This window comes from Carassius gibelio, chromosome B12 (assembly GCF_023724105.1).
Source record: "Carassius gibelio isolate Cgi1373 ecotype wild population from Czech Republic chromosome B12, carGib1.2-hapl.c, whole genome shotgun sequence".
In the NCBI taxonomy this organism is placed as follows: domain Eukaryota; kingdom Metazoa; phylum Chordata; class Actinopteri; order Cypriniformes; family Cyprinidae; genus Carassius; species Carassius gibelio.
In genome coordinates, this window is record NC_068407.1 from 17,913,925 (window position 1) to 17,927,752 (window position 13,828).

The 13,828-nt window shown below is 36.8% G+C and overlaps 1 protein-coding gene across 2 annotated transcripts in view; it reads left to right on the top strand.

Annotated features, from left to right (window-relative positions):
• The window catches only part of LOC127968991 (protocadherin-15), a 237,780-nt gene that overhangs the window by 160,566 nt on the left and 63,386 nt on the right, over positions 1-13,828 (top strand). For both annotated transcript variants that reach the window (XM_052570531.1, XM_052570532.1), the window contains exons 22-23: positions 9,521-9,661; positions 12,759-12,871. In XM_052570531.1, coding sequence (XP_052426491.1) covers positions 9,521-9,661; positions 12,759-12,871 — 254 coding nt within the window. The remainder of the gene's footprint in view (positions 1-9,520; positions 9,662-12,758; positions 12,872-13,828) is intronic.

Genomic DNA, 13,828 nt, shown 5'->3' on the forward strand with positions numbered 1-13,828 from the left:
GTTCTTTTTTCATTCTCCTTCAATCCAAATGCATATTCTCAGGGAGGTGTACAGATTTAATGCTTCTCTATGCCTTCACCTTCTCAGTAACCTAAAGCTCAAAAAAGATCAATTGTGCTTCTCGATTCAGCCCATAACTCAGCACACATGCCAAGACTGGTCAGGGGCAATGCAGGCCAGCAGCCCCAGCTGCGACTGGAAATTGAATTTAGCCTGACAGTCATGCTAGCACGTCATCAGTTGCAGTATAAAACACTGTTTGAGGTTTCTAGTTCACCACATCCATATGAGAATAAGCAGTTGTCACTTTGTACATTGCTATTATACAGAAGGCTAATGGAAAGATCTCTGTTTTCATCAGTGAGCTGTAAACTACTGGGACTTGCTAAGCTAAAATCTGTGTATAATTACATAATGAAATAAAGCTACAAACATAGCTGAAGAGATCTGAGCTAATAAATATTATACTTTTAACTGTAGTATTTTGATTTTATAATAATAGAAATGACAAATTGAAAAAAGAATGTTTATCTGAAAAAAAAAAACAAAAAAAAAAAACAGAAATTCCCAAAAGATTTAAACAGCTGACCACACTTGAATGTTACTAAATAATGTTAATCTGAGTGAATATTTGTTATAATTTTTTTATTATTATTTTTTATTTTATTTATTTTATAACTACTTGAGAGCAGTTGCCTTGCTCTTATATTTCAAATGTAGCTTTAAATTGATGCCGTATAACATGATATTCTGTCCCCCTTAACTGCTGTCACACTACTGAAAAATGAAGTTTGGTTAGTAGCATTGCTGCTTGTGGTTAGCTACTTAACACTGGGACTGCATGAGTGAATTGAACAAATAATTATTTGAGCATAAATCTGTTGTGACGCTAAACCTAAATTTAATTTCTGACTCTGTCGTCAAGTTGAGCGATACATGATGCCTTTATTAATGAATGCTCTGATAAATTGCACAGTGGCGAAATGTCAGCTCATTGCATTCACAGGAGCAAGGTACATTTTTGCAAGCAACACTGTTTATCTGTCTTTGAAACTGAGGGATACTTATTCTCTTCACTGTATCAGATCATGCAGAAAGCTGTTATCATTCATAGGAGCTGGAGCATTTTGATGCAGATGGTAGTTGTTGAATGCCAGTTACATTTTTTTTAGCATGAGTCAGAGTCTAGACACTACACAACCTCTCAGTTCCTGCCATAAATGACATTTCAATCGGTCGATTTTGGCAGGAAAGCACTACTAAGGAATATAGGGCATGATTTTGAATCACTAAGCACTTGTAATGCATTTTATAAATTTTTTGAATTCTTTGCTACTTGAAATCAGTAATTTGACCTGTAACTTTTGTTATCTTAACACTTCTGTGTTGTTGCAGGCCATTCTGACATGTTTTAAACAATAAAATACAGATTAAATGCAATTTAACATGAGCTTTTCAGTCTGTAACGTCATGGCATAATCCACTGATTGAATTTGGTGATGTGTTTTACTGTCTTGTCTTTTGCACATGCTTAGTCACTAGCTGGAAGGTATTTATTTATTTTTTATTTTATTTTTTTTTGTAAGGTTTTAATTGTCCTGGAAAATCTGTAAATATAAAGGAAAAGTCATGGGAATGTTTAGTCATCATCAATGTCTCCTGTAATTTTCAGTATTTCTTTGCCTAAATTTTATTTTAAGCGATTGTTATAAAATCCTCATACCAAAATAATGGAAAATATCGTCAAAAAGTCATAGAAAAATCAAGGAAATTACTCAGTCAGAAACTGAGGGAAACTGAAGTTGGATTGGATTGGTGCAGCAAAATGAAAACCCAATTAAAAAGTTTATAAGACTTGGTATCAGTAAATGTCCTTTCCCCCTTTAATTATTTTTTTATTTTTATTTTTTTTAAATCAAGGCTTATGCTGCTTGTGATTACTCATTATGCATTCAGAAATGTTGGTATCATTAGAAAGTCGCATTTCTTAATGAGGGCAGGGTAATCACAGTCTACTGGGCTTTCACTATCAAGAGTTCAATTACTATTCTAATTTACCATCTTGACTAATGTTTTCAGTGTGATGCGGAATTAACAAAATCCTATAAACAGCTTTTGTTTAAACAGTGGCAAAACTAGCATCCCAGACTGAAAGACATCTCCCCATTTAAATGACTGATTTGCTCTACAGATAGACACGTGTTGTTGTGGACCGTTTTAATTGCAGTCCCCTTCATAAGCCTCGGGGTATACATACACCTCAGTGGATTGCATCTGCTTGTAGAATGTTCTGTTTGTATTTTCACTGTTGTGGTAGTGTGAGCCTGGATTTTTACCTGTGTTTGCACTCATTGGTCCAGATTCAGGTGTATTTATGTGTCCCTTGTCCCTGAGGTCTTCTGCAGCAGATGGTGATTCAGTTAGTTTGTTTCTCACAGTTGCCATGCTTTTCAAGACATATGCCACCTCTACACCTTTCTGAGATTCCAGGCTAGCTTGAGAGACCACTCTTATATCCAAGTGATGGGCATTTGTCATGGTCCCAGTAGGCCCCTGAGCATACAACAACTTCCACCATAACCTCAACTTCCTATTCAGTGTGCCAGTCCTATTTGATTGTTCAATAGCAATGTAATACAGATTTATATTAAAAAAATAATAGTTAGGGGTGGTCCAGGGTGCACTGAATATGCTAGGCCCTAGAGCTAAGTTCACACTATATACACCAATGGGGCCAGTGACCTTCCTAGTCAGTTCACACTATGCATTCTGAGGGGCCCAAGAGCCATATTGGTCAGCTCACACTGCATATGCTGAGGATTCTATGAGCTCTAGTGGTTAGCTCATATTGTATATGTTGAAGGGCTCTGGATCCCTAGTGAGCAGTTCACTCTGTATAAGCAGAAGGGCCCAGGGTCTCTAGAGCATTATCAGTTGGCACACTCTGCATATTCTGAAAGGCCTAGAAACCCTAGTGATCAGCTCCAAAAGTGTATGTGCAGAAGGGTCCAGGGCCCCAGTAGCCATAGTAGTCAGCTCACTCTTTATGCTCTGAGGGGCCCAGGGGTCCTGGAACTAGCAGAAATATAATAACATGCTGCCTTCCTCAAGCAACAGTTTCTGATGTGAACAAGTAACTTTGGCTCAAGACTGCAAATCGAATCATCATCCTTCTTGGGAAGAATGATATTCGGAAAGAGCAGTCAGAACTCTTTAAGAAGGACTTCAGTGAACTCTTATAAACACTTAGACAACTTAAAGTTCAGTTATTCATCAGTGGACCACTCCCAGCAAGGGGAACTAGTAAGTTTTCACATTTGCTTGGGTTGAACACATGGCTACAAAGAAGGAGCCAGTTTCATCAACAACTTCAGTCTTTTCTGGGGTCATGGACAACTGTTTAAACTGGATGGCCTCCACCCAAACAAACTCGGTGCAATAGTGTTAAAGGACAATATCTACTTCTCCCTCTGTCATCCTTCATTAATGTGTGCTAAACTACTCAACCTGAATGGCATACACACACCTGGACAGAGTATGAGTGACGACAGGACTTTATATCAGCTTCTGAGTCATCATGTGGTTGACACATCCCACAAGGACAAAGATAACACCACAACCACAACAAGCACTGCTCATGGACACCCTCCCAGCAGAGCCCTGCCCACAGGGCTCATCACAGACAGACTGTGATGTATCAGAACAGCTCCAAGACTCAGCACCCAATGACGACTTTCTGGAAAACAGCCAAGGAAGCCAGGACAACATATTTCAGCCACCGGAAACACCAGAGCCACAGCCCCGCTCACCAGACACATTCTCCCTCTCTCCAGCATCTCCACTTCTAAGCTTCTCAAAGAAAATTGAGGAATTGGTTTATGCTGGAACCAAACTTCCACTCTTTTGCTGCAAGTCAGATTGTCAGTGAAATTCTCTCTGACAGCAAAGGCAATGGGTTTGCTTCTTTTCTGAGAAGATTAATAATGTCAAGAAGGCGATTAGCACATCCCTAAATTATGCAGAGGTCAGACGGATTTGACCACAATATCCAAAAAGAAGATACTATGTCTGCTTTAGAGGAAATTGAGCAAATTTTTGGAAGAAAACAAAAAAAGTGATGAAAAAGAGCAATTTTGATAACACATTATTGAGCAACTATACATATATATAGGCAAGATCATTCAAAATTAAGTCTTTAATCAACTGAACAAACACTTAGACTCAAATGGATACCTGGACAATCTTCGATCTGGTTTCAGACCACATCACAGCACAGAGACAGTGCTCTTTCGATAATAAATGATATTCGCTTAAATTCTGATTCTGGCAAAATATCAGTGCTGGTACTACGTGATCTCAGTGCTGCATTTAATACTGTTGATCATAACATACTACTAGAGAGACTGGAAAACTGGGTCAGGTTTCCTGGGATGGTAATCAAATGATTCAGTTCATACTTTGAAGGGAGAGGTTATTATGTGAGTATAGGAGAGCGTAAGTCTAAGTGGATGTTCATGACATGCGGAGTCCCACAAGGTTCAATTCTTGCACCGCTCTTGTTTAGCCTGTATATGCTCCCACTAAGTCAAATAATGAGAAAGAATGAAATTGCCTATCACAACTATGCTGATGATTCCCAGATTTACATAGCTTTATCGCCAAATGACTATTGCCCTATTGACTCCCCCTGCCAGTGCATTGATGGAATTCACAGTTGAATGTGCCAGAATTTTCTTCAGTTAATCAGGGAAAAAACTGAAGTCATTGCATTGGGAAACAAAGTTGAAATTCTCAAGGTGAATGCGTACCTTGTCTCTACGGGTCTAACAACTAAAAATCAAGTCAGGAATCTTGGTGTTATTCTGGAGAAAGACCTTAGTCTCAGTAGTCATGTCAAAGCATTAAGTAAATCAGCATACTATCATCTAAGAAACATTGCGAGAATTAGATATTTTGTGTTCAGTGAAGACTTGAAGAAACTCAGTGGTGTATTGTAACGAAGTAATAATACTTTGTTACAGTACTTAAGTATTTTCTGAGTATCTGTACTTTACATGAGTTTTAATATTTCAGCCAACTTTTACTTTTATTCTGCTACATTTCCTAATTAAAATGTATACTTTTACTCTGATACATTTCCCTCAAGCATATTCGTCACTTAATATAAAATAGAAATCAGAAGACTACAGGACTACAGGAAAGCCGGGAATCAGTGGCCTGGCGTCTGCAAATTAGTCTCCTAAAAAAACCTTTGCTCATGTGCAAACAAACGCATGCTCAACCACGAATTATTCATTTCCCACTCAAGTCGAATCAGGGGTGTGCGATACAGCATTGTCTGCGATAATATGGTAAGTGTTGTTTCTAAAAATGCGCAATTTGACATTATAAAGTATATCACCGAAATCATACAGAGTGCACACGTTATTTATTAGTCTATTAAATATCAAAATTCCAGGCATTCTAAATCGTATATGGCAAAAATGTTTCTATATGGTTTATGTTTATATAATTTAATATAGTTAGCTTAATTTATATCACACTAAGAGTACCTTTTTTCTGACAATATCAGCATGAACACATTTAATAATAATTTTATATAAGTCCTGTAAAGCAATATGTGTCTTACGTTTTAGAAATAATATTCCTTTTTTTGCTCGATATTGCCAACGAAAATAGTTCCAAACAAAGATCACAGCACTGCTTTGCATCTCTAAGCAATAGACAGTGTTTACTTATTGAATGATTTCGCTCTTTGAACGAATTGGTTGAATAAATGATTCAGTGATTCACTCATTAACACAGTCAAATGCTTTGTTTCTGAATGAATCGGTTGGATCTCAATGTATTCAATGTTTTATGTTAAAAACAAAACTTTATTTATCCATCTGTAACTGCAGGTTAAATGCATCCATGTCCCCTCTTATGTTGGAATGAAAGACACTAATACAGATGAAGTGCTTCTTATTTTTATTCAAAAATACAAAAGGGTTAAATCTGAAAAAAAATTTGCTAATCAAGCTGTGTATGACTATTTTTTTATATATATATATATATTTATTTGCTTATTTTCCATTTTGCATTTACTTGTACTTTTACGTTCAATACTTAAGTATGTTTAGGATTAAAATTGTTGTACTTAAGTGCAATAGATATCACATATTTTAAGACTTTTACTCAAGTAATACTTTAAATGGTGAACTCAACTTCTACCAAAGTAATTTTCTGTTTAGATATCTATACTTTTACTTGAGTATGGCTTTCAGGCGATTTATACACCACTGGAGAAACTTGTTCATGCCTTTATTACCAGAATGGTGGACTATTGTAATGGTCTTCTCACCGGCCTTCACAAGAAGACCATTAGACAGCTGCAGCTCATCCAGAACGCTGCTGCCAGAATTTTGACTAGAACCAGAAAATCTGAGCATATCACACCAGTTCTCAGGTCCTTACACTGGCTTCCAGTTATATTTAGGATTGATTTTAAAGTACTTTTACGTGTTTATAAATCACTCAATGGCCTAGGACCTAAATACCTAGCAGATATGTTCACTGAATATGTTGCCTATTCAGAGGGTTCCAGGAGCCTTAAGGGTTAGCTCATATTGTATATGCTAATGTGCTCTAGTTTTCAGTTCACTGTCTATAGGCAGAGGGGCTCAGGGGCTCTAGATCCCATATAGTATGCACTATATTTTCTGAGAGGTCCAGAAGCCCTAGTGGTCAGCTCAAGGTGTAAATGCTGAAAGGTCCAGGGTCCCAGCCAGGTGCCATAATGGTCAGCTTACATTGTATATGCTGAGGGGCCCAGTGACCCTGGAGCCCTAGTAGCCAGCTCACGCTGTATAAATGCAGGGTTCCTGGATCCCTACTGGTCAGCTCACAGTATGTATTATGAGGCCTAGTAGTCCGTTTAAACTGTTTACACAACTGGCCCTATAGACCCTGGGAGCTGTAGTGGTCAGTTCATGCTGGATACATTGAGGAGCCCCGGAGCCCTTGTGGTCACCTCTCACTGTATATTTAGTGATAAACTCATATTGTATGCACTTAGGGATCCAGGGACCCTGGAGCACTACTGATCAGTTCGTGCTGTATACTGTAGGTGCGCTTGAGCCCTAGTAGCCAGCTCAACTTGTTTACGCTGTTGGCCACAGGGACCCTGGTGCTCTAGTTGTCAACTCACTCTGTAAAAGCAGAAGCCTTATTGGTCAGCTCACATGATATATTTTGAGGTGCCTGAGGGGGGCCTAATAGTTAGCCTGCAGTTAATAAGCCAAGGGCCCTGGTTCAGTTTTCTCTGTCTATACACCCTGAGGCCTTGGAGGCTTCTAGCTTGTCCCTACAGCCCTGCCATTTGTTTGCTCAAAACACACAGATTGCTTCTGTGAGATTCATAGTAAATTAGATAGTTACACACTAATTTGCCATATATTTTCTAATTTGAAGCACTTTCTCGTGTGAAGGCTTTATCGCCTTGCACGTTTAACAATTAACAGTATCACTATTAATATTTTACATGGTGATCTTTGAGTGAGCAAATGTTTCAAAGCTAATTTGACACCGTATTACTTTCCAGCCAGTTAATACATGGCTGATAGAGCCTTTTGCACATATCCAGGCAGAACTCATTACTCTGACCACATCCAAAGTAGTGCATTACCATAAATCACTTCAATCTTGTTGATAGCTTTTTGCATGTTCTCTTGGCAAATTAAATAAATGGATTCCACAATTTGTTTTTTTTGTTGTTTTTTTTTTCTCCTCAGTCCCGCTTAGCAATCATTCAGCAAAAAACGTTTTCAAGGGTTATTCCATACTGGCACATAAAGTTTTTTTTTTTTTTTTTTTTTTTTTTGCAAACTGCACCTCTTATTTATAACATCTCTTCAGCCTGCTAGTGACAAGGTTTGTTTTGCTGTCTATCAATGTAATTCTGGCAACTCTCTCCACTTTTCCTTTTTTCTCTGAGTTTCTGACAGATGGCTCTCCATACTGGCATCTGATATTTCCTCATGCCCATCAGCGTGTTTTATTCATTAGCCATCATCACCCACACCGAAATAAATCAAGTTTAAATACATATATATATATATATATATATGATGCAATCTTATTTTCAATTAAAGATTGTCTTCAAAATGAAAAGACATAAACTATTAAAACAAAGTGAATGGAGAGAAAAAAAGGAGGAAATGAGATAATCAAACTCCTCAGGATTTTAAAAGAGCAGTGAGGAAAAGTAAATGATCTGCTAGTTTGATAAAACACAGTGTGGTATAACTCCTTGTGCTTTCGAGGCCCCATGACCCAAATCCTCTTCATACACCCTGAAGATACAGGAGTGAGCTGAAAAACCATTTGTAGTCCGATTTCACACTAAAACGCATGCCTCGACTGGCACTATGTGTGGTGCTGTCCCACCCATGGGTGGATGGATGGGTTTTTCAGCAAATTCTCACAAGGGCAGGCCCCCGCACAGGCTCCATTTCTCAGCTGACGTCACTCTCATAATTATCTCCCTCACAGGGGGGTTACCAACCCTTCTGTCCCCTGGCCAATGCTGCACATCAGGTTTCACAAACTTGTAATGTATGAAACTCGCAGCGGGAGGTGAGACTTTAAAAGAGCAGAATAAAAATGAGCAAATTGGGTCTGTCATGTTCATTTGAATCCTGCTAAGAGTGCTCAGCAGCAGATTTTAACTTGATCATTGCTTGAAAGATTTAGTTTTAAACATGCCTGCAACTTAACACCTAGTAGATTTGACTTTAAATCTTGATTTATACCACTCAAGAATTGAAATCCTTATTCTGAATGGGTCTCAATCATTCCATGCAAATTTTATGCTGCACAACTGTAATTAATTCCAAACTGCATTAGGTTTTGCGCAGATCTTTGCCTTAATTTATTGTCTGGACAAGTCGACTGTTTTGCCCAAAGTCAGAGCCATTCTGAGTTTACAGATATCACATAAAATCATGATTTTATTTTATTTCATTTATTCATTATAATTATTATATATATATATATATATATATATATATATATATATATGTGTGTGTGTGTGTGTGTGTGTGTGTGTGTGTTTTTTTTTTTTTTTTTTTTTTTTTTTTTTTGAAAATATTGTTTTCTTTTGTGACTTCTCCTAAAAAATACTTTTAGGTGCATATTTCTAAATGAGTCGGTTGTGTTCAGAGTGACTGGCTGGAAGTGTGTGAACTTCAGCTGTTTAATATATGATGGTCAGTTCTTCTCTGTAACAATTTATGATTATGATTTCTAGTTTTCTAAAAATATGTTCTGCTTAAAAAAAATATGTAATTATGTAGCCTAAACAGAACAGAAAATGCAAAACTACTTTTGCATTATTGAATGTTAGTGCTTTGCATCATAAGACCACATTCTGTCTTTTTGAAATCCTTTTTATTTTGTATTTTTGATTGAAAATATTGATATAGTTGCGGCAGAAAGGGTATTTTTGTTTTCTGTTTTAAGCTTTTATTTTATCTTTCAGGGTACAGCAGCCAGTCGGGTTCACTATAAAGTGGATCTGGAGCAGTTTCCTTACAGCACTAGTATCTTCGACGTGGACGAGAACTCTGGCAATGTTCTCACCAGGGTCAATCTGAATGAGGAGCCCAACACTAAATTCAGTGTAAGTGCACAACAATCTGTTTTTATTACAGGGCTTGTCTACTAGCAATCTGCAGGCCATAACTATCCGTCAATCATTTTTATGCATCTCACAGATTTATTTAGATGCAGTCGCTGCACCGCCTGATACATTAAAGTACTTTCTTAGAAATCAATGGTCAGTTCAGAGACACTCAGGCAGAATTCAGGCAGGTTTTCAGCTTTTCTGGCCATAGGTTCCCCACACCTGATTTCTCAACACATTGGGTCTCATTCACTAAATATGCGTAAGCACAGATTTTTGCATGAAATGTGCGTACGGATGTTTTCACGAATAAATCATGATTCATCAAAAACTTTCGTACTAAAATTTATTCTAAATGTACGAAAAGATTCAAGAACAACTTATACCACACGTACGCAATAATCATGTACAACCGGGGCTTTATAAGCATTAAGAACCCTATATAATTAGATGTTATTGATAAATTATAATTACAGTTCCAATTTTATAATATATATATATATATATATATATATATATATATATATATATTAGAGGTCCAAACAAGAATCACCTGATCTATCCTTATATAAACGGTGATTAATGTGTCTTATCTTGTGTTTAGACTAGAGGCATGGCACACTTGGTACTGCTTGAAGACATCGCGGCACGTGCTCTAAGGAGAGAGCGCACAGATATGTTCGTGGAGAGTGACGAATGGCTGTTCAGTCGCTTTAGGTTGCCCAGAGAAGTCCTCATTGATTTATGCAACTCACTGGAACCACACCTAAGCCACAACACCAACCGCTCTCACCCTATACCACCTTATCTCCAAGCCTGTGTTATAACCCATGCTTCCTTTTTACCTGTGCCCGTTATGCCAGTGGATAAACTTTTAAATAACAAATATGTTTTTCCTGGCTTCCACCTCCGACAGCAAAACCTCACGTTCATTATCGTTAAAGTTATTTTTCTTTGTCTTTTGTTTCGGTGCCATAATTGTCTTTCTCTGTACAAGTGACTCGTTGTGGAAAGCCCTTATATGGAGCTGCTTTGGGCGTGAATTATGCTAATTACTGACCTCGTGCACGCGGGCGCTCATTTAGAAGGCTCCAAATTCACTAACAGAAGAACGAGTTTAAGAACAAGCTCATGTGCGTACGCACGTGTTGTGAATTAGGCGGAAAGTTCTCGTGAGAAGTTCAAATGTGCGTATAAATAAGAAAATCGTACGCAAAAAATAGTGAATGAGACCCATTGATTTTTGATATTTACACACACATTCATGAAAATAGATGAAACACAACAGTTAAAGAAGCAGCACGTTAATCCATATGCACAATCACATTAATTGATATCGAACATAATCTCAAGCGTGTTCTGCTCTCAATAGTCTTCATCTGCTCCTATTATCTGTCATTTGTATAGCTTCATTTGTGCTCAAGTTCAAAATGCTTTTGAAATCTGATTTATCTAATGAATATTAACGTTTTGCTTTATACACTCATTTTTTTTTGTCTTATATGGGATGATACTGTTATACAAAAAGAAACCAGATTTAAAATCCTTTATTAATAATATAACTTGTTTTCCGGTAAAAAAAAAAAAATATTAAAAAAAAATACATACATATAATTAGAAAAAAAAAATTGCCCTTTCTCATGAAACTTTTGTACATTTATGAGTAAATTATGAGTAATTTTTTTTTTAATGTTTAATGTAAAACAGACCTTCCCAAAAACTCCTCCGGATTCACAAATGCTTCATAAACATCCAATTTGTTAGTTAAACGTGTATGTTAATGAATTGCAATCATTCGTATATAGGGCTCTCATGCACACTCAATTCACAATTAGCATAATCCCTGCCTATGAAATACAGCTACGCAAATTGCATGTCCAGGAACGCAGTGGAATATTCTGGTCTACTTGCTCAGGTTTGGCTTGAGTACCTATTTTATAAATGCAAAAAAGACTAGTAGGTCATATGCCTAACAATAAATATTCAATAACGTGTGTCCACCAAAGTGTTTTCAGTCATGTGAAAAAATGTCAGACTCTCTTCTTAAAATGACCAGCTGGTGGTCCTTGAAGAGGCTTTGGTGGCACAGTGTTTTTTTTCCAGCTGATATTCTTTAGTTGCTTTGATTTTGAATATCAACGTATTAGCCTACTAGGATCTCATTTTTAAAAATAGTACTAAATATAAAAAAGCAGTAGGCTAACTAGTAATATTGACTTCTCCATTGTTGTGGGCAGATGTTGTACAAGTAGGATGACTGGTCGCTATTTGTCCCGCCAATCTTCTGTTTGCGACTGGGTAAATAGTGACAGTGACAAGCGTTGCGCAGTTATCAAATCAGGTGCAAAATATTCAAATAGAGGGCAAGGGCAAATTAACTTGTAATTATTATGGCAGTGCATCAAAATTCAGTGCCATCAGTTTGCCAAAAAGAACCTAAAACGTTTTATTCACCATTTACCGATGGTAGGGAGCAGGTGTAAAAAAAAAAAAATCATATCAACTAACAATTTTAAAATACAAACATTTTCATAAATTTAAAAAATCTGTCAAAATGGCTTTACGAACGATTAACAAAAAAAATTGTTCTGCTCCTGTTTCATGAATGAGGCCCAATGGAAGCACGATAGGAAATCGAAGGAAGAGAGAAAGAAGGGACCAGGATGGGAACATCGGCCTGACAGCTAAATAAATTGGTGCATTTGCTTTCCCCACAAGACCACTGTGGAGACATAAGATTTGTCATTTTTATGTCATGTTAATGTCTCAGACAACATACTGAATAAAGTTACATTTTCTTGTCCAATTTGCAAACAGATTTTCCCCCTTTTTTAAGCATAAACAAGAAAAAAGCTTTGCAAACCGAGAAAGAACAATAATCTTAAAAGTATTTTCATGCAGGTTATTAAACTGCAGTATGTAATATATATACAAATATGTATGTGTGTGTTTATATATATATATATATATATATATATATATATATACTGGCTTTTGAAGCTCAGATGGACAGTGTGGACAGGACTTGACCCAGTGCTGATTCTAAGTCCTCCTTGTTTTATCTTAAAATTGATTTTCTCATGTTCTCAAACAGTTGGCAGTTATTGCATATGATGATGGGGAGCCGGTGAAGTTCAATAAGACACTGGTGGAGATCACTGTCCTGCAGCCGTCCATCATTCCTGTGTTCACGCAGGAGGAGTACAGGTGAGCAAACACCTGAAAACGTGATTGCCCTCTGTTATCTGCTGTCCGTTCATGCTGCTTCAACTGTGGTAGACTTCAAGAACATCATCAACAGGTTGAGTACTGTCACCTGGAAAATATGCTTGAAATCAGAAAGTTACATACTGGCGAACAGCAATGATAAATATGTACATTTTTTGTGTATTTTATTATGTGTATTTTAAAACTCAATTGACCTGACTTGAAATCAAACAGATGTAGTTTTATGCTCTGTTGAGGGATTCATGTCTTATTTAAATTTTAGAGTTGGAGCAAGTTCAACATTTATTCTGTTTTGATTGAGGATTATGAAAAAACAAGCTAAACAATCACCTGTGGATCATGCACAATACAATCATGAACATGTATTTTCAAAGAAAATAGGGTCAATATCATCAAAGCACCATGAAAAGAATCAGTTTCAGGTAGTTTTATTCAATATAAAACCATCAGCATCGATTTAATCATAGACTTTATGAATATGTATAATAGCTGCAAGGTAAATTGGGTTTTATACACACTGTTGTTTCCTCAGAGAACATTTGCACTCCATTCGAATGCATTACTGCTGTTTTCTTATATAACATATTTAATGTATTTGACACAAGGAGTAATCAGTACAATTCACATGGATTCCGAAGCAAACAACACTTGGACCGGTTTGCCCAAATTGATTTAAAGATAAAAACACTGAAGCATTTTTTTTTTTTTTTTTTTTTTACTGAATGCAGATTATTCATCTGTACGGTACATTCAGAAGAAGACCACACCACCTGTGTGAATGGATCTGTGATCAAAATTAGTTTATTAACAGCTTGATAGTGAAGTGGCAGTAATAAGAAGGCTTTGATGAGCCACAAGGACCAGTGGGGTTAAAAAGTGCCTTTGTAGCATCATTATCTTTTGATTAATCAGAGCTACAGAGACAGAAACATAGAG